This window comes from Pelodiscus sinensis, chromosome 15 (assembly GCF_049634645.1).
Source record: "Pelodiscus sinensis isolate JC-2024 chromosome 15, ASM4963464v1, whole genome shotgun sequence".
NCBI classification, from domain to species: Eukaryota; Metazoa; Chordata; order Testudines; family Trionychidae; genus Pelodiscus; species Pelodiscus sinensis.
In genome coordinates this window covers 31,178,046-31,206,008 of record NC_134725.1, presented here as the reverse complement: position 1 = coordinate 31,206,008, position 27,963 = coordinate 31,178,046, and the positions used below count along the sequence as shown (strand labels likewise).

The 27,963-nt window shown below is 41.0% G+C and overlaps 1 protein-coding gene and 1 long non-coding RNA gene across 4 annotated transcripts; one reads left to right on the top strand and one right to left on the bottom strand.

Annotated features, from left to right (window-relative positions):
• The first annotated feature begins 169 nt into the window (after positions 1-169).
• Positions 170-27,905, top strand: TCTN2 (tectonic family member 2). Of its 3 annotated transcripts, XM_075898522.1 has the most exons (19): positions 268-427; positions 1,676-1,805; positions 3,786-3,899; positions 4,873-4,946; positions 7,233-7,428; positions 9,226-9,326; positions 10,509-10,705; positions 10,975-11,098; positions 11,775-11,910; positions 12,940-13,005; positions 13,654-13,782; positions 15,757-15,834; positions 16,966-17,046; positions 17,588-17,699; positions 18,934-19,037; positions 19,499-19,655; positions 20,755-20,880; positions 21,754-21,842; positions 23,693-27,905. In XM_075898522.1, exons 3-19 carry the CDS (start codon positions 3,809-3,811, stop codon positions 23,794-23,796), a joined length of 1,965 nt encoding a protein of 654 aa, XP_075754637.1. In that variant the 5' UTR covers positions 268-427; positions 1,676-1,805; positions 3,786-3,808; the 3' UTR covers positions 23,797-27,905. The 3 variants fall into 3 exon arrangements, with proteins under 3 accessions (XP_075754636.1, XP_075754635.1, XP_075754637.1); XM_075898521.1 differs by lacking the exon at positions 1,676-1,805 and having other exon boundaries at positions 170-427; positions 13,657-13,782; XM_075898520.1 differs by lacking the exon at positions 1,676-1,805 and having other exon boundaries at positions 172-427.
• On the bottom strand, positions 19,649-27,963 carry LOC112545228 (uncharacterized). Its single transcript, XR_003088683.2, has 3 exons — positions 27,899-27,963; positions 20,489-20,534; positions 19,649-19,890 (listed from the first exon to the last, which is right to left on the bottom strand). It is a non-coding gene; the product is annotated as an uncharacterized LOC112545228 (long non-coding RNA).

The window sequence follows — 27,963 nt, the reverse complement described above, 5'->3', positions numbered from 1 at the left end:
CCACCAGATTCAGGTCCAGACGGACTAGCGCCCTGCTCCTGCGGGGGCGCCCAGCCCACCAGCCCGCCACAGCGACTCCAGCCTTTGCCGGGTCACACGAGCAGGGCTGCGCCTCGCGCACAGGGCGCCTCACCTGGGCCGTGGCAGGAAAGCAGCGAGTCTGCGCGTGCGCACAGTATTTCCTCGTCTCGGCCGGCGCGGGCACGCCAGGGAACGGCTCTAAGGGCCTTCCAGTGATCCGCGAGCCACCGTTTCCATAGCGACAGAGGCCCGCCGCAAGATGGCGGCTGGGTTGTGGCTGCCTGTGCCGCGTTTCTCTGGCAGCCCCTGCCCGCCATGATCCCTTCTGTCCTCTGGGCGCTGTTGCTGCTGGGGTCTGAGCGCCCCGCGGGGCGGGCCCAGATCCTGGCTCCGCCAGGCAACCTCGGTGGGTGCTGTGGGGGGTCTTGGCAGCTATGGGGGGGGGTCCTCAGATGTGGGAGGGGCAGAGACCTGGCTGCCCCCTCCCGCGTGCGGGGCGCTGCTCAGGTACGGCCCTAGTGACGCGCTGGCTTATGTCTCTGTGTGTGTGAGCCCAGAGGCTGTGGGGGGGAGGCTGGCAGTGACCCCTCTGAAATGTGGGGGCAGGGGGGCTGTGGGAAAGCACAGAGACCTGAGGGGAGGTAGGGGAAGAGGCCAGAGAGACTCCTGGAGACAGCAGCAGATAGGGAGGGCAGTGTGGAATAGGGATGTACCATTCAAATTAATTGGTTAACTGGTTAAACATGTTTAACTGGTTAACGGGCAGGGAGTTGCTCCAACCCCTACTGGTTAACCAGAACCAGAACACCTCACCATTCAGATCCTTGATGTGGAAGGGACCCAGAGGTGGGGAGATAAGAGGATGAAATAATGGGGCGAGATAAAGGAGAGAGGATTAGGTTGGGTCTCAGAGAGTGGGGTGTACAGACTGGAGTTTAGTTATAGTCATAGAATCATAGAATACTAGGACTGGAAGGGACCTTGCAAAGTCATTGAGTCCAGTCCCCTGCCCTCATGGCAGGACCCAGTACTGTCTAGACTATCCCTGGTAGACATTTATCTTAACTACTCTTAAATATCTCCAGAGATGGAGATTCCACAACCTCTTTAGACAATTTATTCCAGTGTTTAACCACCCTGACAGTTAGGAACTTTTTCCCAATGTCCAACTTAAACCTCCTTTGCTGCAGTTTAAGCCCATTGCTTCTTCTATTCTCAGAGGCTAGGAAGAACAAGTTTTCTCCCTTGGGACGGACATAGTGGATTAAGGCAGGGTCTTTAAGGGTCAGGTGCTGGACACATCAAGGTCCTGGGGCTCATGGGGGAGAGAGTGGGAGTTAGCCATCAATTATTATGATTATTGGGTGTTTTATGGATTTTTGGAGCTGGATTGCATGTGGCTATTGGCTCAGAGAATGGAGGAGAACAAGTAAGGGTCAGAGATAGCCATAAGCAGAGCTCGCCGAGCAGTGGTGAGCCCTGCTCACCAGCTGCGCGGTTCTGCGCTCTGCACGTGCGCAGATCGCTCCGTGCCGGCTCTTCCGGGGGTGGAATCTACTCGCCACAGGCGAGTAGATTACACTAATTGTCGAGCCCTGGCCATAAGTCACTCTCTTGTACGTTGGCCATCTGATTTTCAAAAATGTTTCTTTAGTGTATGAAACCAAAGGTGCTGAGAATTCATTTTGAAACACTTGGAGAAGAGGAAGGTGATCAGGAACAGTCAATATGGATTCACCAAGGGCAAGTCATGGCTGACCAATTTAATTATTCTCTATAATGAGGTAACTGGCTCTCTGGATATGGGGAAAACAGTGTCTGTGATATGTCTTGACTTTAGAAAAGCTTTTGATATGTTCTCCCACGGTATTCTTGCCAGCAAGTTAAAGAAGTATGGCTTGAATGAATGGACTATAAGGTGGATAGAAAGCTGGCTAGATGGTTGGGTTCAACAGATAGGTATCAATGGGTTGATGTCTAGTTGGCAGTTCGTATCAAACAGAGTTTCCCCAGGTCCTGGGGCTGATTTTGTTCAACATCTTCATTAATGATCTAGATGATAGGTTGAATTGCACTCTCAGCAAGTTTGCTGATGACACTAAGCTGGTGGGAAAAGTAGATAGGCTGGCGCAGAGTGAGCTAGACTAATTGGAGGATTGAGTCAAAAGAAATCTGTTGAAGTTCAACAAGGACAAGTGCAGAGCTACAGGCTGGGGACGGACTGGCTAAAGCAGTTTTTCCAAGAAGGACCTGGGGATTGCAATGGTCAAGAACATGGATATGAGGCAACAGTGTGTCATTGTTGCCAAGAAGACTAATGGCATATTGCGCTACATAAGTAGGAGATCACCAGCAGATTGAGCGAATTGATATGAACGACTAGTCGATAAGCAAATGCTTATCGGATAGTCAACACTCTAATTGACTAGTCGCTCCCTCCTCTCCTTGCTGCCTTTATCAGAAAGAGGCAGCAAGCAGGGTGGGGAGAAGAGGGTGCTTTAAAGTGGCAGTATTGTGTGGAATTGGGGCCAGAGCCTGGACTCCATGCAATGCTGCTGCTTTGAAACACTGCATGGAGCCTGATGCCAGCCTCCCCGCAGCATTTCAAAGTGGCAGTGCCACAAAGAGCCAGGAGTCAGCAAAATCTCCAGCTGACCCCTGGTTCCATGCGGCACTGCCATTTTGAAACGTCGTGGGGAGGATGGGGCCAGTGAGGGACTACTTTGGCCACTACTACTCCCCACAGCGCTTTCACCTTTGAAGTGTACCAACAGCCCCAGGGCGGAGGGCTGTACCAGCAGCCTCAAAGGCAGAGGTTCCCTTATTGACTTATCAAATAGTTAATGCAAATTGCATCAACTATTCAATTAGCCAATTAATCTAAATTTAACATCCCTACTTTCTACGAAAAGGATGTGAACAAACTGGAAGAGTCCAGTGAGAACAACAAAAATTATTTGGAGGCTGGGGTACATGATTTATGAAGAGAGGCTGAGTGAACTGGGCTTTTTTAGCATGCAGAAGAGAAGAATGAGTGGATTTGATAGCAGCATTCATCTACCTGAAAGGGGTTCCAAAGAAAATGGAGCTAGGCTATTTTCAGTGGTTGCAAATGTCGGAACAAGAAACAATAGTCTCAAGTTGCAGAGGGAGGTCTAGGTTGGATATTAGGAAAAACTTTTAGGAGGGTGGTGAAAACTAAGGGGGTGGTGAAATCTTAGTCCGTGCAAGTTTTTTAGGCCAGACTTGACACAGCCCTGGCTGGAATGATTTAATTGGGGTTGATGCTGCTTTGAGCAGCGTGTTGGAGATAACCTGCTGAGGTCCCTTTCCATCCCTAATCTTCCTTGATTTTATGATCCTGCCTGACATGAGTAAATATTACTAGATATTAGAGGTTTATTTTGTGGGAGGAGTAATCATAATATTTATTATAGCAAAATTTTATTTTTAATATTTAGCAAAAGCTGCAGAAAACACTCCATAAAATATAGTGTATGTCCTGCTGTGGTGTGTCCAGAAAAGCAAGATAAATTTAGAAATAGTTCTTCCTCGGTCTTTAGGGGTGTTTTGTTTGCTTGTTTCTTTGGGCTATGTTAAAATGGTCTGTTGAGACCTTCGGGGAGATTTGAATATTTTTTTAATGATGTTTTAAATTAAGCTTAAAATGCCAGAAGAGAAGAATCAAGCCATGTCCCATTTTTAAATAAATGGAAGCTTTTGAGGATGTTGTGACTATAAATGCCCATTTGTTTTCTTTTTAGTCTTTCAGCCTTCTTTTATCCACATGTCAGGGCCCACAGTCAGTTCATTTTTAGTTGGGAATTCAGCAGAAGTTGTTCTGGCTATAAATCTAATTCGTGTGAATACAGAAACAGGTGAGATCACTTAAAACCATTTAAAAATTATAGTCAAATTAATATTAGTTGAAATCTCAATTCACTTTCTGTTCCTAAGATGATTTGAAGGAAAATGTATACCTTATTTTACAATTGCCTCTGTACTAGAAGCTCTGCACTAGAAGCTACTCTCCAAAGGCTTACAGCCACCACTGCACATTGTTTCATGTGAACATAGGATTCTGCCAATGTGGCAAGGTGGATTGATTTATATTAATCTGATTTAAATCTCCAAGTGAAAAGCCTCAATTTTAAATACTTGATTTTCATCAACTTTTTCCAGTTGTACTTCAGTTATTATTTTCTAAAGAAAGGTATATTCTCAGTGATTCATAAACCATTTAAAACATTGATTTACAACTAAATAGAATCTTTACAGTAACTAAATAGAACCTTTATACTAGGTTTGATATGTTTTTTCTGCTTACAAAGGTACAGTATAACTTAATACATTTATTTAAGCAGCTATGTAGCTTAATGTTTTCAGATTCTTATTAATAGTATATTTTTAGTATGTTACAAAATGGTGGCTATTATAGCTTATTTAATAATTTTCTGCTGTATTTGTAAAGCTTGATTTTAAAAGTTAAGTGGTTTTCCCTTATTTCCTATAAGACAAGAGTAGCTAACTCATAGATTTTGGTAGCATCTCATGGATTCATCATATTTATTTTTTATTTCAATATTTTAGCAGATTAAAATAAGTCTAGCCTTAACATATTTTGTATGAAATTTAGATTTAATATAAAAAGTTTTATTTTTTAAAAGAAAAATGTATTATAATTTAAAAAACAAAATTAAAACAAATCCAATTTAAATAAATCAGTGATTTTTATCCATCCTGCTATATGAAGCTAGTAGCAGGATTGGGATTTATCTTTGTTCCATATGTAGATGAGAGTGACACAAAGCAGCAAAACAAATTTTTCCTTTTTTTTTCTTTTACATTTAGGAATGTTGCCAGTGTTAAGCTGTAGTGACAGTAACAGATATGGTGAATGGAGTTTAAATGTATCTCATGGTATGGTATGTAAAATTCTGATTCTTCACTTTAAAGGTAGGGAGTTGAAGTATGGTGAGCTAAGATTAATGTGAGGCTCACTTCATGGTACATGTTGGACTTCTTTGATCCGGCACCCTAAGAACCTAACTGGACCTGAATGAGGGAATTTGCCAGACCAGGGGATCTCAATTCAGCCTCCCTTCTACACCTGGCTCCACTCCCAGCATCAGCTGTGCCCCCTACCCTCCCTCTGCTGCTGGCCCCACGGACTGGCTGCTGCTGCCTGCTCCTCTCAGGGCCACTGGCTCTGCTGGGACTATCATTCCTGGCCTGGCTGCTGTCCCCCAGCTAGACTCCGGCCCTAGCGCTGTTGGCATGGCTGCTGCCCCTGGGTGGACTCCCAGGCCTGGTCAGGCTGCTGCCAGCCTTGCTGAACCTACTGCCCCCAGCAAGATGCTCAGCCATGCTGGGGCTGGCTCTGGTGCTGCCATTCTTAGCTGGACTCTCAGCCTTGCTAGGGCAGTCATCCCCACCTAGCAGGACTTATGATGCTGCCACCCTCTCAGGGCTTCCAACCTCAGGCCCTCCTTTGCCCTATTTCAGGCCTCTGGGGCTCTTTGGCCCCAGAACTTCTGTAGTCCTGTTGGACCATGGATGTTGCTGGACTAGGGAGGCCCAGTTTTTTAGACATTCAACCTGTAGCAGAAAGAATATCCATGTTTGATTTCTTATCTTGATCTCTTACTTCTTGGAATAATCATTCTTGTTGACTAGTGACGTAAGATATTGTGTAATTGAATAGTTGTGTAACAACGTGAAATCTTAGGGGTTACATAATAGTCCCTGGGGGTGGGGCTGGCAACAAGTGTTATCTCATTCCACTCCCTAACCCTAGCCCTGGGGAGCCCCCTGCCACTCTGCACTGCTGTTTCTGTGTCAGCTCCCTGTCCAGATCCCTGTGCAGATCAGCTGCTTGCAACCCCCCAGCTGCCTCAACCCCTATCTTTGGGGTCTGAGTTCCTTGTGGACAGAGGCTGGTCCGTGGTAGCAGCTCCTGTTGGGAGATGGGGGGAGGAAGGGGGGAGTGTCTGAGCTCCGTCGTAGCAGCCTCCTGTCCACGGGGAGATTGGAACCCTCGCAGAGTGGGGCTGCTCCCGTAGCCCAGACTTTTCCCACAGCAAGCCTGAGCAGCTGTGGACAGAGGCTGCTTTGCAGCAGCTTCACCTGCTCTTACCCTCCCAACCCCCCTGGACTGCTGTCTTTGAGTCTGAGCTCCACGTGGACAGAGGCTACTCTGGCATCCCATAGAGCAGCCTCTGTCCGTGGCAAGCCTACTGCAGGTGGCACCATGAAGCTGGTGCTGGGGGAAACTGTCTTTAAAGGCAGCTCCTTCCCAATTACCAGCTCCTGTCTCCCCCTCCCTGCTCACTGCCTCTGTAAGGAGGCAGCAGGGAGGTGGGTCTGTGGGGAGGCAGGTGGCTCCTGTGGCCTGGGGAGCCTGCTTAAAGCCAGCTTTTCACAGGCAGCGGCTCATGCCCACCCCCCCCACTGCCTCTAATTCAGAAGCAGCAAGGGTGTGTGTGCATGTAGTTAATAGGATAACCGATAAACCCAGGCTTATCAGTTAATCATGTAGTTCACTGCACATTCACATCCCTATTGTGGGTACTGAAGATTCCACAACACTTCTCATTTGAATTGGGACTCGGGTGTGGTTTATCCTGTGTCAAAATTCAGCTCTGTCATGGAGGTTGTCTGCAGCCCTTCCCTTTAGGAGTAGATGTGCCCGTCTGTAGTTTGTGAAGGGGATTGAGAATTTTTTTTAAAAAGGTGTTATATAAGAATGAAAGGTACTACATAAATGCTAGACTTTTATTTACTTTTATGAATTCTAGAATTTCTGTGGGATACCATAATTTCCATTGCTTGTGGTCACCCAGAGGTATTTGCTAAATAGTGGTTTTGATGAACAGCAAAATCAGACCAATCCACAGCTAGCGGGACTTCATAAGAAATCAAAAATGAATCCTTTTGGTTGTGTTAGGTTTTTATGTTCTGATGTAGTATAATTCATGTTAAGTGGGAGCAAACAACTGTAGATTGTTAAATTCAGCATACGTTTCAACCTTTTAGGTTTGTCCCAAAACAAATAATCTTTTAATATATAATTGAAGCCTCTGCATGTAATTGGTACCAGAAGGCATACGGTGTCAATTATACTTTCCCTGCATAAATCTGATGCTGGGTATAATTAAGTATAATATATTAAATTTTAAAATAGCAGTCAAACCTAAATTGATATTTTTCAGAATGTTTCCAAAGTGACTGTAACCTTGATGAGAAACCTGCAGTTGTGTGTGTCTAACACAACTGATTGCTGCATGGAGCCACTTTGTGTTGTTGAGACTCTTCAAGTTTCTGCTTGCCGTGGTTCAACAATGTTAGCAAATCTCCTGATTCAAGCTGAAATATATGCCAACTCTTCCTTTATAGGAAATGTGTCAGGTAAGAGTTTAGATATTTAAAAAGAAATCTTGATATTGGCTGGTTCCAGTTGCATTTTTCAGTGTTTGTATGTTTTCCTTGGGATTTCCCAATGAGCTAACTCTTGTTGCCCCAAACTTTAATGTAATTATGATTAGGGATGTGAACAGGTGAAGCCCCCATGCAGCTGGAGAAGGAAATGGGAGTGGCTGGGCTGGAGCAGTCTTCCATTGGGATCCTGCACATAATCAGTTAACTGGTTAAACCCAGTATTTAACCAGTTAACTGATTAATTGGGATTTTACATTCCAATTTATGATCTCTAGATAAAGGATAAAATCAAAGGCAAAACTCTTGTTCGTGTCAATCAGACTGGCAAGCATTTCACCATACAGGCAGTCCCCGACTTACGCGGATCTGACTTATGTCGGATCTGCACTTGCGAACGGGGCTTTCTCGCCCCGGAGCTCACAGGCAGCGGTCAGCCACCTTGACCTCCGGAGCGAGAAAAGCTGCTCGCGGTGCCCCTGGTCTGCTGGGGACTGTCTCCAGCAGACCACGGGCATCAGGAGCAAAGCAGCAGCCCCGGCGGGTTTGCTCGCGGTGCCCCTGGTCTGCTGGGGACCGTCTCCAGCAGACCAGGGGCACCGCGAGCAAAGCGGGTCCCGTGCCAGAGCAAAGCCTCAGAGGCGAGGCACCTCGCCGCTGCGGCTTTGCTCCCCGTGTCCCTGGTCTGCTGGGGGGGAAGGGGGGCGCAGCTAGTGTGCCCCCTCTCCCCCCCCAGCAGACCAGGCTTTTGTTGTGGACCCTGGGGCAGAGCAGCTGGGGCGCTGCCGGTTAGTCCCGCAGCGCCGCTCTGGGCACTACTGGACCAACCCGGCAGCACCCCAGCCCTCTGCCCCAGGCGTCCTGATTCAGCCGCTGCTGGTCAGTTTCAGCAGCGGCTGAATCAGGACGCCTGGGGCAGAGCAGCTGGGGTGCTGCTGGGTTGGTCCAGTAGCGCCAAGGAGCCGCGCTACTGGAGCAACCCAGCAGCACCCCAGCTGCTCTGCCCCAGGCGTCTCCAAGTCAGCCGTTGCTGAAACTGACCAGTGCTGACTACAGGAAGCCCGATGCACAGTTGCTCTGCCCCGGGCTTCCTGGAATCAGCGGCTGATCAGTTTCAGCAGCAGCTGACTTGGGGTTCTTAAGTTGAATCTGTATGTAAGTCAGAACTGGCGGTCAGTTTCAGCAGCGGCTGAATCTGGACGCCAGTTCCGACTTACATACAGATTCAACTTAAGAACAAACCTACAGTCCCTATCTTGTACGTAACCCGGGGACTGCCTGTAGTTTTTTTGGTCTGCAGTTGTGTCTTTTGGGCATTTGCAAAATTGATTTTATAAGGTTATTACAAGCTAACCTATCTCTGCAGTTCCATTGCTTGTGAAGCAAACTAGTAGTAATTGTTTTAATTTTTCAAGTCATGATAATTTTTTTAAACAGAAGAAAATTGATGATTAAAATATAGTGATGTTGATAGCGAATATCTGATTTAGTTTAGCCATCTTTCCAACTGAGTTGCCTGTTGTAGAGAAGTGCTTTAGTGAGTTTCATTGTAATGGAGTGGGCCCAAAATGTAAAGCAATGGGAAAATAGTAGATAAAACAGCAATAAAATGATAATTGTCAGTATACTTTTTTTTTAAAAAAGGGTAGGAATAACCTTTAAAGCAGACTTTTTCTTTTTAAAAAGAATGTAATTCCAAGTAGTGGATTGCATTGTGAATGAAAATGATAATTTTGTAGCCTAATTTTATTTTTTATTATCCTTTTATAGAAAATGCAACAGTAATCCCTAACCAAGTGTTTCAGCCCCTTGGCTCTTGTCCTTGTAACCTGACAGCTGGAACTTGTGATATTCGTTGTTGCTGTGACCTGGTACTGTTTACACATTTAACTTTTTAAAGTTATTCCCTTTAAAGTTTTATGTTACCAGTATGCTTAGGAAATACAGAAAAGTTCACTAAAATACTTGCAAAATTATGTTAAAATATTGTACGTTAATATTGATGGTCTCAGACTTTGAAGAGTAAGTACATCACTATAAAACAATTTAAATGGGGGACTTCAGTCACAAGAAGGCTACATCTAGACTGCAAGCCTCTTTCGAAAGAGCATCTAGGCTACAACCAGTACTTTTGAAAAAGCAAGCTGCTTTTTCGAAAGAGAGCACCTAGGGAGTCTGGATTCTCTCTTTTGAAAAAGCACAGTTTGCATTACATAGCACCTTTTTTTGAAAGAGCACTTTTGAAAAAAGGCATTCTTCCTCGTAAAGCGAGGTTTTCCACGGTCAAAAAACCTGCCGCTTTCTTTTGATTTACTTTTGAAAGAACATGGCAGCAGTCTAGATGCAGGGGAAGTTTTTTCAAAAAAAGGTCACTTTTTTAAAAATACCCCATAGGCTAGACACACCTGAAGTGTCCCAGGCAGAAAATATCACTGGCAACACTGTTTCTGTTAGGGTGTGTCTACACAGCAACATTATTGTGAAATAACTAGCATTATTTCGAAATAACTTAGTCTCCATCTACACAGCAGGCAGTTATTTCAAAATAATGTTGAAGTACTGTCAAGCTGGAGGACTTCTTACTCTGACTCCTGTAACACTCATTGTACGAGGAATAAGGGAAGTCAGAGGAAGAGTGCTCTATTTTGAAATAAATACTGTGTAGACGCTCCCAATTTCGAAATAAATTATTTGAAAATAAGTTATGCAACTGATGCACCTCAATTTGCGTAGCTTATTTTGAGTTAAGCCATCCTGTGTAGATGCACACTTAGTGATCTCTGGTTTTTAATAGAAGTTTAAAAAGGAAAACTTGCTGTAGTGAAAACACTTAAAAGGCCATATTCAGCACAATAGCATGACATGTCTAAATGCATTATGGATACAGCATTTATGTCAGTATTTCCATTTTAATCTTAACCCCGAGTTGCGCTAAGAGACACGTCTTAAATAGCCCTGGTATGAATATAGCCTGTCATGAGAGAGCTTCCTTAATGAAGAGAAAAAGAAACTCTGTCATGTTAAATAATTTCCTTTTTCTTTTTTATTTCAAGGAATGCACACCAAATTTGAAGCAATTGTTCAATGGATCATGTTTTGCTGGAGTGTTTGGTGGGAATGTAAACTTGCCTTTTGACCATTTGTGTTCCATTCAGACAACAAAAAGTGCTCCTGACTGGTTTCCCTTCTTGTGTGTACAGTCTCCTCTTAACAATACACCATTTCTTGGTTACTTCTACCATGGTTCTGTGTAAGTTTAAAAAAAATAGTGAATGTGTGGAGTAGCTATATGCCAAATAAGTTGTTAAGCTACTTGTGTAATGTGAATAATGTTGTTTACAGGAACTATCCAAAACCACCACTTCAAAAATGTGCATTATTTAAATTTATATAGTGATATTTAATTTAATTGATTATATATGTGGATTTAGAAGTAACGTGAGGGAGACTTGAAAGATGTCATTATTTGCATTGAATAAATAATATACAGATAATTTATTTTTTAAAATTTGTTTTCAGTTCTTCATCTCAAGTTTCTTCATTTAAAATTCCTTTGCAAACTGTTCCAGTAAAACCTTCGCGTGGATACAAACAAGGAGACCCAATTATGACAACAGAGAATGAATATTTTACAATTCATCAGGTACTAGCTTCATGTTAGCAATATTTGGCTTTTGTTTTTGTTTTCTTTTCCCCATTTGTCAGTTCCCCTGTCTTGATGTATAGGAACAAGGACAGTTACAAGCAGTTCTCTGACTAGCTCTTTTGAACTCATGAAATATACTTTTTAACTAGCACAAACTTCACATTAAAAATAAAATTGTCTCTCTGCCATCAATTTTTATTATATAAAATGAATATTCTGAATTTAGCCAAGAAAATACATTATCATGAAATATAATTAAATTTGGTGTAATTTAACATTTAAGGGATTTTTATGTATTTCTATATTATTATTATTCTATGTTGTGTAACTGCCAAACTCTTGTTCTATTTATTTTCCGTTAATTCCATACCGATGTACTCAATTTTTTTTTTTTTTGCATTTTAGAATTTTCATTTTAGTCACTGATTATAGTTGGTCTAGCTGATCAAAGTGAAACCTTGAATTATATTACAATTTTATTGAAAGCTGTATTTTAAAATCTCATTTTGATATAAACAATTCATTTGATCTAACAACTTATTTATTTTGAGAGAAGTGTAGGTGGGCATAATACTGACGCCATATGCAATGAAATAGCAGTGTGTTTTTAGTGTGAACAGTAGAGCTAGAATAAATTCCATCTTCATATTCTTTTCTGTTGAACTGCGTGCAGCGATCCATGGCTGGGCAATGTGTTGGAAACGCCCCAGTAGCATTCCTTCAGAATTTTGATGTTAAATGTGTTACTAGTCTGTCATCTTACAAGGAAGGATTGTCTCATAATGTGATGATAAACAGTGGTACTGGAGGTATGTTGTTTGCTTTGACAAAATGTGCTGATATTGATTTAAGAATAGATATAGTGATCTTAAAGTCCTAAGTCTGATGATAAGGTTGCTACTATATGGACAATGTGATATCATGTTATTGTCTAAAAAATTCTCCCTAGCAAGGCATTTTAGCCATTCTTCCAGATTCAGGATATGAGACTTTGAGCTTGGGATATGACTTCCTTCTGTGACTGAATACAGCTTTTTGCTCAATGAAGTTCAAGTAGTGGCCCGCATTGAGAGCACCCCTGTTCTTTCAGACTTTTTGTAAGAACTTTTTTCTCCAGCCAACGGCAGACACTATCCTCCTTTTTTAGAGAAAGCCATGAGTAGCTGCTCTATAACATTTTTTTTCTCCTGGTTTAGAGAGAATTATTTCTTGGGTCTCAAATATATTCCCTTTATATTTGAGACCCAGGAAATACGTTACTCCCTGCCCTTGTGCCAGCATGGGAACAGCATATTTTAAGTTTTCCAATACAAGTTATAACATAGGACATTTTTTTTACACTGTAAAATACTATCCCCACATCACTTCTTGTACTATGTTGGGGTTCTGGAGAAGTACCGTATATTAATCCTTCAGAACACCATATATTATCTTTTATTAAGAAAGATCTGATTATAATTAAAAAATAGCATGTGTCAGTATTGTTAATGCTCTTTTGAAAATGTGTATTATTTGTATAACCAGCGCTTAAAGTATGTAGGCCTAATTCTATCTGTTGTACTTGCATATGTGAGGGCATTGCTTGGATCCATTATATCAATCTGGATTTTAATATGGTGACTCAGGGAAAATAGGTTATTTTACTGTGTCATTTAAACAGTGCTCTTTCAGAGGAACCTGTTATGGTGTAACAACTGTTTAGCCTTTTACTGGGAGCTGCTGGGTTATTTTCTAACTCATTTTTTATAGTTTAATAAATCCTTTACTTAAGATTATAAACATGAAGCAATGTCTCATTTGCTAATTAGAATTGTTGCATTTACTATTTTTCTTGCCAGATACCATCCAACAAAATGTCATCTATGGAAATGTAACAGATATGCATAATTTCATCACTAAACTAGGTATGTGTCTTTTCTGTACGCATGTATTCTTACTTATTCTTAAAGAGATAAGGAGGTAATGATTAATTTAAGATCTTAAAAGAGATCTTTGCAATTATCTGAAACTTAAAGTTATTGTGCTATGTAAATTGAAAAACATTATGGTCTAATTCATCTCCCCTTTGAGGTTTACTGACTTCAGTTGGATCAGACCTCTAATCTTTACACATTTTAGCCAGGATCAAAAGTAATTTTAGAGAACAAATGTCAACTGTTGTAATGGAATTAAGATGTAAGGAACCTTTTGGCTTTATTAAGAATTTACATTCAAGTATAATAGTCAAGCCCCATCCACATGTAGATGTATAGATTGGTATTTTGAAAGACCTCCTTTCTGTTTGGGTCCTATAGTCAGTTGATATACACTTTTGTGTAGTACACTCTTCTAGCCTGGAGATCTATCATAGATACTCTATACTGGTGTGATGTGATATGATATAGTAACTCAACACTAAAATTGAGTTGCTTTTGTTTAAAAAAAAGGCTATTATGCCCAAGATTTAGTTAAAGGTAGTTTTTATTGCATCTTACATTAAAATCTTTCTTAGGGCATAATAACCTCTTTCATTAGTATAGTTTCCATCATTTGAAGTGTTCTTTTCTTTACAGAAGACATTCTGCCTACTGAGATTTTATGTAGAAGTGTGACCTTTGCAGAATATTATATGTTCATATGGAAAGGCAAGACAATAGAGGAAATAAATGTCACAGTCTACACTGGAAAGTTATGTGATAGAGGTACTGTTCTGCACATCTTACAAAACTGCTTATTCAGAAATATTTTTTTTCTCAGCATAGAAGTTTTGAGAAAAATACTTTTAACCAAACCTCAGAAGACAATGCTGTTTGAAATAGAATTTTCCATTGGGCTGAGAAGAGCCAGATGTGTCTGGTTGTCATGGAGCGGACTCGCTGCCACAGTGTCTCCTTCTGGTAGCACTGGGAATTAGCTCACATACTTGCAGGATGCCTTCCTCTGCCAGTGTCTCTCTGTGTCTTCACACTCCCTTCCAGACCCGCATCACTCCCAGCCTGTGGCGTCTTCTTCAGGACACTGCCCTCCTGCAGTGCCCACTCTAGTGACTCTTGGCCCCCTTCCCTTGGGGTGGGGGTGGGGTGGTGTTAATCAGTCTCTGTATTCCCGAGTCCTCCCCTCCCAGGGAACATCACTTTCAATCCCAGGTAACACCCAATTCCCCTATACCCTCCTTGCCTCAGACTCACTGCCAGTCTTCATTTAGCCCCTACCTCAGGGGCAAACTGCAGTCTGTAATAGTCACTCATCATTGGCAAGGGAGTGTGGACCTGCTGCCTTTGCCTATCCTGGCTGCCTCTCTGCAGCCCTAGTAGTCTCAGGCCTTGCTTCGGGTCCTGCAGCCTTGGGAGCTTGCTTGGCCAGAGCTTCACCAGCTCTGCTTTCCTTCTCCAGCACTGCTGTACCTCTAGGAAGCCTCCTGCTCCCAGGTATTCAGGCCCTTCCTACTCTCTAGCCACAGCAAGAGTGAGTCTTCCCTCACTCCCTCCAGGAGCCCTTCTGTATATAACCCCCAGCTGAGCCCTAATGAGCAATTACGCCTCAGCTGGTGCTTCACTCTCGGCCCTCACTCAGGGCTGGGTTTTTTGTCCTTAAAGGACCATTGCAAGGTAGATGCCCTGTCACACTGGTTAATATGTTGTTTGTTTTAGGATAGTTACTTATAAATCAGTGATTGGAGGTTGATATACTATATATTGCTTATACAAAAAAGGCATGTGTAAGTGGCCTGAGGATTCGAGAAACTTCACAGAACGTGTTAATCAGCTTCTGAAATCATATGAGCATGCACAATCCAAGAGTGTGGATCTAAATGACAGTTGCTGGTTGATATGTATGTCAGTTAACAAGATTTTGGTTACTTTGGGGAGGGAGTTTACCGTATTTTCCGGCGTATAAGGCTACTGGGCGTATAAGACGACCCCCTAATTTTTTAGTTAAGATAGGTTTTCGTCTTATACCCCAGCACCCCTCCGCCTCCCCGGCTTTGCTCCCGGTGTCCCTGGTCTGCTGGAGACGGTCCCCAGCAGACCAGAGGCACCTGGAGCAAAGCCGCAGCAGCGGCGGGGTCCCTCAGAAGCGCGGCACCCCACCGCCGCTTCGGCTTTGCTCCCGGTGCCTCTGGTCTGCTGGGGACCATCTCCAGCAGACCAGGGACACCGGGAGCAAAGCCTCTGAGGGACAAAGCCTCTGAGCGGGACAGCCCCGGTGCGCCTGGGTTGCCCCGCCACCGGAGCCCCTCCGCGGCTTTGCAAAGCCTCGGGGGAAGCCGGCGGTGGGGCATCCCAGGTGCGCCTGGGCTGCCCCGCCGCCTGTAAACCCGGCGTATAAGACGACCCCCAATTTTTGGGGGATGTTTTTTAGCATCAAAAGTCATCTTATATGCCGGAAAATACGGTAGTTTTTGATGTACTTGCTTTTTAAGGTAACATTAGGGGACCAGCACCCTCTGCTAGCTACGCTCGCCTACCACTTTTCTCTGGCTGCTTTTGCTTTGCTGAGAGAGCCTGTTGATGCTGATGATATGATGATGTCATTCTGCCACCTGGCAGAAACATTCTGTTATATCAGGAAAAACATTTATATGCATATCTATATATATAAAGAGAGAAAAGTATTGAAATGGACTACTTTTTTGCTAAGAAATTATATATATATATTTATTTATTTTTTACTAGAAATACTGACACAGAGATTTGCAGTAAATTTTATAAGCTTCAATAGTACTAGTACAACAGAACTGTCTGGGAATCCAGGTAATTATACTTTGTTTTACGTTCGCGTCTGTTGGTTGATTGGGGCGGGGGGAGCGGGGGAGGTTTTTATTACACCCATGGCAAGTGTTCCCTCCATCCATGTGCAGAATAAATTTTGTTTTGTGGACTAAGGCATGTGCAGAGGTGCACCACCAATATAAACATATGCTGCCTGCTGAGGGTGCTTTGCTAATTAGCTGGGCAGCATGTGACTCTTTCTTGGGTGGCTGCCCAAGTGCTCAGCTTACAGGGAACACTGGCTAGGAGCAGTTATGCCCAATTTTATTTCTTATATTTCTGCCATTTTCATCTTAATGCTGATAATCATAGCCTTTCTTTTTTCTGTTGTGCTACTGGTAATATTGATAATGCTGAAAGGTATTATCAGATACCGTGGAATTAAAATTTAGGATTTGATTCTAAAAGCACTACCAGATATAGTGCTTGCTTCTGTAAGTATTCCCATTGAAATGAAGCATTAGCAGGTGTCATACTGATGCTTCCTTGAATGTTGGACTCCTGCGCTGTGGCAGCACAGGAAGATAGAAGAGAAGCTTCCCCCCCAGCTATTTCCTTTTTTCCCAAGCTGCAGCCAGCTAACATAAGGCAGAATTTGTCTCTTACTGTTTTCTGCAGTTCATTAATACTTTTTTGTTTGAAGTGAAACCATTTTTGCTATAATGAAATTTCTGTTTAGATGTGAAACTTAAGCACCTCATTAGTCCATTAGGGTTCTCCAACACATTCAGAACTGTAGGAGACAGTGCTTCTAGCAAAATGAGAAGGGTTCATGATCATAATAATATACATTTATAGTCCATATTATACAAACACTAATCCTCACAATGCCCTCGTGAGAGAATATCAGAGACTACGATACCTAGGTTCTTACACAGTGCTTTTCATCAGTAGATCTCAAAGCACTTTCAAAGGAAGTCTATATTGTTATCCCCAAGGTTACAAAGTAGCTAGGAAGCCAAGATTAGAATACAGTAGTTCCTAGCCTTCATTCCTGAACTCAATTCACTAGACCATGTTACTTTTAAGAACTTGGGGAGTTATATGTATTATAAAAATGTCAATGCTGGTGAATTCTTATAAAACTGTCACAATTTCTCTTTGTGTGTTTAGGCTACCAGCTTGGCAAACCTGTTAGAGCTGTAAATATTAGTTCATCTGATACTGTTACCACTTTAAAGCTTTGGAAGCCAGGTACTACCTTTTTGATATGCTGCTTTAATAGCAACTGCAATATAAACCAAAAATACTCTTAATTTATTATGTGTTTTGCTGCTTTTGTTTTTGACTTTTGGCTTTCCTAAACTGCTCTGAGTTGCTAATGTAGTTTTTTGGAGTTCAGAAAATTTATTATAGAAACTCAAAATGCAATGAAATATACATGTATAATAAATCAGTTTCATATATCATAATGATATTTTTGTAGGTAATACTTTCTATTTAATAAAATACTGCTACTGAAATACTGGAAAAATAAACTAATGGGTATTATGAAATATTGTCATTTGAATATAAGTGCAAGACATATGTAATAAAGAACTGAAGAATGTGTAGTTTTTAAGATGCTACAAATGAAAATGGATTGACACCTAAGATGAATAGAATTTTACTAATATTTGAGTTAAGCTGGTTTTGCTGTTTTAGCATTCTAAATCAAAGTAGCTTTCTACATATTTGCAAGATAGAGACTCAAAAGTCAATAGGAGAAACACAAATGGATGTTTTCATTTTGTAGTTGGCAGTGGTTTATGTACATCAGCAACTTTCACACCAGTACTGTTTGGATTAAATTCACTATCTGGATGCATTTTAAAAGTTGACATTGACAAGAATTGCAGTCAGTTAAGGTGAGATATATTTGGGCTCTCCTGTTCTCTTCTCCATATTTATTTTTGGCTTACTTTACATATTAAAAGAATTTTTATCTTAACATTCAAAATAAGAAACAGATGCATTTTAATTTGATATTATTATAGCGTGAATTTTTGTTTTCTCTTCCTATAGCTGATGCTGAAAAACAGCTCTTATATAAGCTTCTTATCCATATATTCATATTTTTCTAAATATTCAACTTTTGGGCTTGAAAATGGCTATTTTTAGTGTTTTTAAGGGGGATTTTTTAGTAGCTTCAGCAAGTTGCCTTGGAGTTGGGAGACTGTCAATAAAACAATTTTTTCCTATTAAAAAAAGATGTATTTTTCCCCACTGGAATAACTCAAGTAGCTCAAAACAAAGTTCGGCTAAGTGACTGCATTGAGAATTTTGAAACTTCAAACTACTAATAAATAACAAATGGTCTGGTAGCACTTTATAGACTAACAAAACATGTAGATGGTATCATGAGCTTTCATGGGCACAGCCCACTTCTTCAGATGACTGGAGTTTTGAGTTTAGGATGTGCAGACCCAAAATAAATAGGAGGGGGGAGAAGGAGAAGACGGGGAGACAGGGAGCAGAGGGTATAGAAAATCAGGGAGGTAGAGGGAATCAGTAGGTATCTGAAGATTGGGTAGTTAAAACGAAGCAGATGAGACTCAAAGTCAATTGATTGTATTCTTCCTGACAGCCATTTATTTTTTTTGTAAAGACTAACTCGGCTACCTCCTGAAGCTACTAATAAGTAGTTTGTTTAAAATCCCCACAGGCCCCCAATCCCATTAATAGCTGATGACCTGTAATCCTGAATGTATTTATCCTTACAGCACTCTTGGAAGTTAGGGTGGTGCTTTTATCTCCATTTTACAGGCAGGAAACAGAAGCACAGAGGAAATCTGAGAAAATTGGGAATCAAACCTAGGTCTCCAAAGTCCCGTGTTAGTATTCGAAGCACTGGCCCAGACTTCCTCTGTAGGGATGGGTAATTTAAAAACAAATGCTAAATACCTTTGTTTCACATCTCATTTAGAAGATAGCATCTTTAGTAGTTTATTGGTTCACCTTCATCCACATCAATTCCAGCAGCATTTGGGTTTTCATACTGGGTCTCCTGTACAATTACTGACAAAATCTAATAAAATCACAGCCCAAAGTGGTATAGATACAGTTTTATTTGTATTGTATTACAATGTGAGTATTTTGCAGGAAGGATGTAACTGATAGACTTAATTCATTAGTACAAGCTACTCACGTTGGGAAGAGAGGTAACTCAAGTTCCAGTGATCTAAATGACTTGGTGGAAATAATACGTAAGTCAGAGCTTCATATGTAAGTTAAAGCTTCATTTGTTATCTCTGTCACAGATTAATACGGATTTTAGTTTTGCTTTAAGATATTCTAATTATATTATAGTTTCTCTTATAAAATCATAAAAAAGGTGTATGATAAGTGTTTTTAATTTCAAATTATGAGAAACCCTCTTTCTCCGTGTACATGCAATACCATCCTCCTACAAATACAAATTAATATGAAAAATGATGACAGAGGAAATAAAAACTGTCAATTTAAATCATGTATACAGATTGGTAAAACTTTATATTTACTTTCAATCTCAATTGTTCATGTGGAACCTCTTTTTTATCCAAGAAAGAAAAGACATTTTTGTTGTTTTTCTCTGCAGTGTTTCTCACAATGCAATGAGATCCTAATAATGTGCAAAGTTTTTTAATATATTATTTTCAAATATAAGTAACTCTGTTTTCCTGAATAGGTTTAGATCCACCTAATCCTAGCGAAAATGCAAGTGTTGGAAATGTGAAGGGCATCTGCTCAGATATTCCAGCTAACCTGAATATTCACATAATCACTGCTGATGTGGGTGCAGTACAAGGGATTGCACAAGAAGAGATACTTGGTGTGCAGCTCAGGTACACAGAATCATGGTGCTTCTTATAATTGGTGAATATTGTGGTCAAGAATAATTAGACACTGTTGGGTAGATGAGGCCAAAAATATGTAACTTTAAAAAAAGTTGTGTTTAGATTTTTCATGATTATCTGGGGTTTTGTTTGGGTTTCCTCTTTACAGTATTTGTAACTCAAATCCAGCTGCTCTTGTATATAATCAGTTTCATTTTCCGGTTAGCTTGTTTTCATTTCTAAGCTGAGATGAACAAAAAAAAATATTGATGAAAGTTAAAATAGACTTATTAAAACTGAAATAATTAAAAAGTCTCTTCCATTGTTGCTAGCAACAGCAATAAGGAAATGTATTACTTTAAAATATTATTTTAACTTGACAATCTCTTTTTATTAGCAGTCATGTTTCTATGTGCTCTTCAATAACTTTAATTGAGTAGCTTCACTTGATACACATTAGTAACAAGTTACATGTTTGAAAGCATGGTAAATGAAAAATTCCAGAAGTAAATATTTAAAACTTATAAGTTTCTAGTGTCAAAAACTCATATTAGCAGAAAGTTTTATATATTCCATCTCATTAGATAAAGATTAATGTAGACCTTTATAGGTAAAATTTTCTGTTGTGAAAAAAAATCAAACAAAAAGGCATTTATTCACTATCTGTGCAGAGTGAACAATTATTTGTATTAGCAAATGTTCCCTCTTGGTTAGAATAGCAGACTGTTAGGACTCCTGAGCACTGGTTGTAGCTCTGATACTGAGTTGCCCAGGACCAAGTCACTTACCGGTAATTTATCTGCAATTCAATTTACTGATCAATGACATTGGATGATACTTACCTGAATCATGGTGTGATGTGATGGTTCCATCAAAATTTATTAAATGCTTTATTATGAAAAGACAAAAGTGAAAAGCATTTATATTAATCTCAAAGTGTATTGAAATTTTAGTTAGAATCTAGGAGAATTATATCATCCAGATCAGATTAAAATAGAGAATACCTAATAAAATTATGAAAGTACAATACGAGAATATAGCAAGATATACTGTACTAATTGATATTTCCCATGTAAAGTACACTGACTGTGTGCTAATTTTCTTTCAGTTTTTCAACAGTGATATGGCAATTTCAGTGTGGGATTATCTGTCAAAATAAATCCAGTTCTCTTCCTGTCACTGCTTCAGTCCATTTTATTAAAGTGCCAGCTCAACCACCCATTCCAATGACCAGGTAACTTTTTTAGAAATTAGATATCCAGCATCATACTATGAGGAAATATCAAATTACAATAAGTAAATTTGGTGGCCAGAAAATAATCATTATGCTTGAGGTATGGTTAGACTGTAATGAACCACAGCTGTTCTATCAATTAAGCATCTGTTTCCGTGAAGTGCTGTAAATACCAGTAAACCAGTAAGATTTCAGAGGGAGCTGAAGGGTACTCAGCATCCAGGGCCTCATCTTGCAGTGTTTACTCATCTGACAAGTCCTTCATCAGAATTATTTTTGTGAGATTCACTCAAGTGAATTCAAGCTGCTAGGCCAGCCCCTAAAGTGACGATAGCCTCATTAGGCAAATTCAAACAATTGTGTTATTTCCAAAATATAGTGTGTGTTCTCTTACTATTAGAACCATAGAATTATATACAGAAATATTATCCCCACCAAGGGAAGCTTTTTCTTATAGTAAACTTTATATTGCTTTGTCCAGTTTAGTTTTAAGTTTCTCATGAGATGAGACCTTCTTTTAGGAAACTATGCCATGGACTAAAAATTCTTATTAAAAAGTTTTCTGTTGATATGCAGCCTAAATTTTCCTCTCTGTTTCTTCCTAGTTCTTTTGTGTTTAAAGCCCTTGTACTATTCTTTTCTTGGTGTAAATCTGTACTCATCATATGGCTAAAAATCAGAGATACTTACTAGAAAGAAAGTGTTCAGGTTTAATGGTCGAGTATTAATTGATCTTTCATGAAAAGATACTTTGAAGAAACAGCTGCAAGATTATTTAACCCCACAACTTTCTAATTTGTTTTCACCTTCATTTGCACTGGTGTCTGGTTGTACCATAGTTGCAATTTAAGGTTTTAATAATTGTTTTTGTAGATTTCAGATTAACTATACAGAATATGACTGCAATCGAAATGAAGTTTGCTGGCCACAACTCTTTTATCCATTGACACGGTATTACACAGGTAAAAAAGTAGTGTGTGGCGTACAATGTATTATGAAGACTTCTTAAAATCATTACATTGAATGACGCTTTGTAACAGGAAAATGAAGTCCTCCTGTCTTTTGGAATTACAGTAATTCCTCATTTAACATGGTAGATACGTTTCAGAAAATGATCGTGCTAAGTGAAAACGTGTTATGCGGGGTCAATTTTCCCATTAAAAATAATGGAAAAGGTGCGGGTTGCATTTCAAGCCCACGTGTGCTCACAGCTCCAGCCTGCGCTTGTTAGCATCTGGGACCAGGACATAAGGTTGGGGGAGAAAGGGGATTCAGTTATAGCAGGGAAGGGGAGGTGTTTGGCTCTGGAGAAGGGAAAGAAAGGACAAGGGAGGGGGCTTACAGGTGGTGGCTGGGTTTCTCCAGCTGGCCAGTGGCTGGCAGCTGCATGGGACTTTCCCTGCCTCCTTGCAAAACGGCGGAAGTTCACTGCTCGCCATGCCGTTCCCCGGCAACCCCCTCTGGCTGGATGCCTCGCTCTCTCTCCTCTGCCCCCTGCTTGCAGCCGGTGGCTGGGTTTCCGCAGCTGGCCGGTTGCTGGCACCTGCACGGGGCTTCCCCCTGCTTCTGGAGGTTCGCTGCTCGCTGCACCATTCCCCGGCAGCCCCCTCTGGGGATGCTTCGTTCCCTCTCCTCCACCCCCCGCTTGTAGCTGGCAACTGTGCAGGGCTTCCCCTGCCTCCTTACAAAGCGGCAGAGGTTCGCTGCTCACCGTGCCATTCCCCAGTGACCCCTCCTTGCCAGATGCAAGGCATCTGGCCAGAGGGGGTCGCCAGGGAACGGTGCGGTAAGCGGCGAACCTCTGTCGCTTTGCATGGAGGCAGGGAAACCCCCCGAGCAGCTGCCAGCGATTGGCCAGCTGGGGAAACCCAGCCACCGGCTGCAAGTGGGGGGTGGAAGAGAGGGAGCGAAGCATCCCCAGAGGGGGTTGCCGGGGAATGGTGTGGCAAGGGGCAAACCTCCGTAGCTTTGCAGGGAGGCAGGGGAAGCCCCACACAGCTGCCAGCGACCAGCCGGCCAGTAGGGAAAATCATGTTATTACAGGGACAGGTCGTGTTGTTCGAAAAATGTTCCCTAAAAAAAAAATCGTGCTATCGCGAAAGCATGTTAAGCGGGCACGTGGTAAGCGATGAATTACTGTACAAGATGTAAAGAATGTTTATTAAATGATTATTTTACTGACCATGATCAAATGTATATTGTATTTTGGCAGATAAACCAGGAAAAATAAAGCCTCCATACTTTAGTTTAGCAGGAGTTTATTTCTATATTTAAAATGTTGTTTTAGGGAGAGAAGGGTTCCTTTTCTAGCCCTTTTCAAAGTTCTCTATCCCACAGTCTGTTTACTTTCTTTCTGGCCAACATACTTTCTAAAAGAATGCATGTCTTGCTTTGTTATACCAGCCTACAAGCTGATCACGTTCTCTTTTCGGTAGCATTTGGCAACTTTCAACTCAGTGAGTTAGGATCTCCGGTGTCCCAATAAAGGCTTTTCTATTTTGGTATATCAGTTAACTTTTTAGTTTTTCCATTTGTAGAAGATACATATGATCATGCTTTACAGGGACTTGTGAGAATTAACTAGTTGATTTTTGTAGAGCATGCTTAAAGCACTGCTCCCACAATGAGAACTTCAAGGGTGCAGAGAACTGCCCCTGTTGTTCTCAGCAGGAGATTGAGGTATCAGGTTGTTTTGTACTACCTAATATTTTTAGGTCTATGTTCACTTGTAGACAGTAGTTTTTTATCTTTGCCTATTTTTACATTTTAATATTCTTATTTTTATTTATTTATTTATTTATTTTATTTGCAGGAGAACCATACTCTCAGTGTCTTGCCAAAGGCTTAATAGTGGCATTTTTCTTCCTACTTGCCGCTGTTCTGAGTAATCCTTGGAGCAGAATCCTTGAAGTGTAAAATAATACAACAGTTGAAAATTTGAGCATACAAAACATATTTTACTACTGCACTTTTTACATTTTTTGCATTCAATTATTGTTTCAATAAGTAGTATTTTTATTATAAAGTTTGTGAAAAAAAATAATTTCTGGATTTTATGTATGTTTACTATATATTTGAGAGAGTATCTGTAAGCCAGCCTATTTAAGAACTCCTCCTAAACAGTAAGAACTACGACCACCAAATTTGATATGTAGTTCCCTCTTACTATAATATAAAGCAGGGTAAGGGTTTGGTTGTGCAGGAGGTGGGGGATGACCTCCCCACCCCATGAGTACCAGGAGGCATAACATTATACAGAATAGAGACATAATCAGCAGGCAGCTGAAAGATGTTGCACTTTTCTCTCCTCTGAACCTCCCCAACCTCAAGCCTCTGCCCCACCCCAGAAGCCCTTTAGGGTGGGTGGAAGAGGCTGCAAGTCTCCCTCCCCCCATTTGTACAGGAGCATTGCTGGCTATTTCCCTTCATCAGGGAGCGAGAGGAAAATGCTTTTTGCTATATTCCTCAGTCTGGTTGGTAAGTGCAGGAAGCAGTTTAACCTGGACCTGTCTTCCTCCCCCAGCTGTGTCTGCTGTGTACTTCTCACTTGACCTCAAGCTGCTGCAGACTGAGAGGGCTAGAGTAGTCCTCTTTCCTTGGGGAAACCTACATACTGAATCTCTCATAGAATCATATAATACTAGAACTGGAAGGGATCTCAAGGGGTCATTGAGTCAAGGCCCCTGCCCTCACGGCAGGACCAAGCACTGTCTAGATCAGTGGTCCCAATGCGGTGCCCGCGGGCCCTGGGCGTGTGGCACAGGAATGGTGCCAGCCCCGGAAGTGTGGCGAATGTGCGGCGCCAGCACTGGGCACGTGGCGTACGGGTGGCCCCGCTCCCGGGCGCGTGTGCAGCCCTGCCCTCGGGTGCCTGGCACGTGAGTGGCCCCGCCCCCAGGCGCCTGGCAGCCCCAAAAGGTTGGGGACCACTGCTCTAGATCATCCCTGATAGAGGTCTATGCAACTGCTCTTAAATATCTTCAGTGATGGAGATTCCATAACCTTCCTAGGCAATTTATTTCAGTATTTAACCACCCTGACAATTAGGAAGTTTTTCCTAATGTCCAACCTAAACCTCCCTTGCTGGAATTTAAGCCCATTGCTTCTTGTCCAATCCTCAGAGGTCAGGAGGAACAATTTTTCTCCCTCTTCTTTGGGATACCCTTTTAGATACTTTGAAAACTGCTATCATGTCCCCTCTCAGTCTTCTCTTTCTAAACTAAACAAGCCCAATTCTTTTTGTCTTCCCTCATAGGACATGTTCTCTAGGCTTTTAATCATTTTTGTTGCTCTTCTCTGGACCTTCTCCAATTTCTCCAGCTCTTTCTTGAAATGTGGTGCCTAGAACTGGACACAATACTCCAATTGAGGCCTAATCAGCACAGAAGAGAGCGGAAGAATGACTTCTCACATTTTGCTCACAACATTCCTGTTAATGCATCCCAGCATCATGTTTGCTTTTTTGCAACAGTGTGTCACTGTTGACTCATAGTGCACCACAAACTAAATATGACTCCTAAATCCCTTTCAGGAATACTCCTTCCAATATAATCACTTTTCATTCTGTATGTGTGAAATTGATTGTTCCTTCCTAAGTGGAGCACTTTGCATTTGTCCTTATTAAACTTCATTCTATTTACCTCAGACCATTTCTCTCGTTTGTCCAGATCGTTTTGAATTTTGACCCTATCCTCCAAAGCACTTGAAACCCCTCCCAGCAGTATCATCTGCAAACTTAATAAGCGTACTCTCTATGCCATCATCTAAATTGTTGATGAAGATATTGAACGGAACTGGTCCCAAAACAGACCCCTGCGGAACCCCACTTGTTATGCCCTTCTAGCATGATTGTGGACCATTCGTAACTACTCTCTGAGAATGGTTATCCAACCAGTTATGCACCCACCTTATAGTTGCCCCATATAAGTTGTATTTCCCTAGTTTATTGATGAGAAGGTCATATAGGACTGTCAAATGTGTTACTAAAGTCTAGGAATACTGCGTCTACCACTTCTCCCTTACCCACAAAGCTTGATATCCTATCAAAGAAAGCTATCAGATTGTGACATGATTTGATCTTTACAAATCCATGCTGACTGACTATTACCTATCCCCTGATTATCCTCCAGATGTTTGCAGATGAATTCCTTAATTTTTTGCCCGTTATCTTCCCTGGCACAGAAGTTAAACTGGTTGGTCTGTAGTTTCCTGGGTTGTTCTTACTTGACCTTTCTAATCTTGCCATTGCCTACCTGTGTAGTTTGCTCATATCCATTCTTTGTAATTTGATCGTTTCCACTTTTTATATGACTCCTTTTTTATTTTTAGATCATGTAAGATCGCCTGGTTGATCCAAGGTGGTCTTCTGCCATACTTTCTATCTTTCTGATGCAGTGGACTAGTTTGCTTTTAGGCCCTCAATAATGTTCTTTGAAAAAATGCCAACTCTTCAGTTGTTTTTCCTCTTAGTCTTGCTTCCCATGGAACCTTACCTACCAGCTCTCTGAGTTTACTAAAATCTGCCTTCCAGAAATCCATTATCTCTATTTTGCTGTTCTCCCTTCTACCATTCCTTAGAATCATGAGCTCTATGATTTCATGATCACTTTTGCCCAAGCCCCATCACAGAGCAATGATTTAATGAAGAAAAATTGAGATAAGGACCCAATCAACACTGAGTAAATCTTCTAGTTTTTATATAAACACTAAGATATAAAATTAATGTCTGACCTATCTAGAATATGGCTGAAATATTTTTTTAATAAAAGATAATCGGTCAGTATTAAAGGCTAGATCCTGTAAAAGGAGTATCAGAATGGTGCGCTGCATAGGTGCAGGAATATGGTTGGGTGGATTCATACCTAAACTGTAAAACATTTAACTATTTACCGAAAAGATATATACTTCAATTAATGGTTGATTAATTCAAGTACATAACTAGTGTTCTCTAAGCAATTTAAGATTGAACTTTACACTTAGTTGGGCTTTTCCATTTTGCAGGACCACTTTGGAAATTAAATAATTTTGAATGGTAGCAATAATCCCAGTGGAATTGGTTTCCCATTTTAAAATCCATCATCTAAAAAATTGCTGTAATTGCCTTATTGGACTTGCAATAGTTGCTGTTTATTTTCATTTGTGATTCTGTTTAAAATACATCTTGAAAAGGAAATAATATCTCCTTCTGGATATGTTAACAAGAAGATATTTTTAAAAGAATAATCTGTTTTATACTTAAGATTAATTGATTCATTACTATAGCTGGAAGACTCCCTGGCGATCTAGTGTGGGAATGTGATGTTTCTCAGCTTGCCCAGGTTTTGAGAGTCACTTTTACCACCCTGCCTCCACTGAGAGAGAGAGACTTGTTAGTAGTTAACTAAGGGTCAATGTCCTGAAATCACCAATCTGTTAGGCATCCAGATGATCTTCCATACCAGCCCTTACTCTAGTTCTCAGGCTCCTTTGAAAAGTTCCCATGTAGAGTTCAGCCCTTTATGCCATGAATACTCATAGGGAACAGTACACACACCCGCTTGAATGATTCAGCTCCTATACACTACTTCAGCACTGAGAGATATTTATAATAAAAACAATCATGTTTATTATCATAGATCAAGATTCAAGAAATAGTGATTATGGATAACAAACAGAAAGGTTTCATATAAAAATCAATACATGATTTCTAGAAATTACAGTTTATAGGCAAACCTACCTGCCAGAAGAGCCTTACCACATGCTTATTTTATGCAGACATAAAGTCAACCTCCTTTGTTTCACTGGTGACCTCTTTACAAAAATATGAATGCACTAGATATTGTGGTTTAAAGCAGATACATTTAGAAATACTCAATTACTGCATAAAAGTAGGAATTAAATCTAGATAGTATTTTTTTAAGTAGGAGACATTAAAAAATTGCCAGAAACTAGCCTATTTTAATGATCATAGGGGCCATCTAGCCTGGCATTTTATCTTAAATAGAAGTCTGCACCAATACAGCAACAGGAAGTGACTCACCTCTCTACATTCAACCTGCCTGTGGGTGGGGTGGTAGGAATTCCAAGTGATGATCCTGTGCCTTG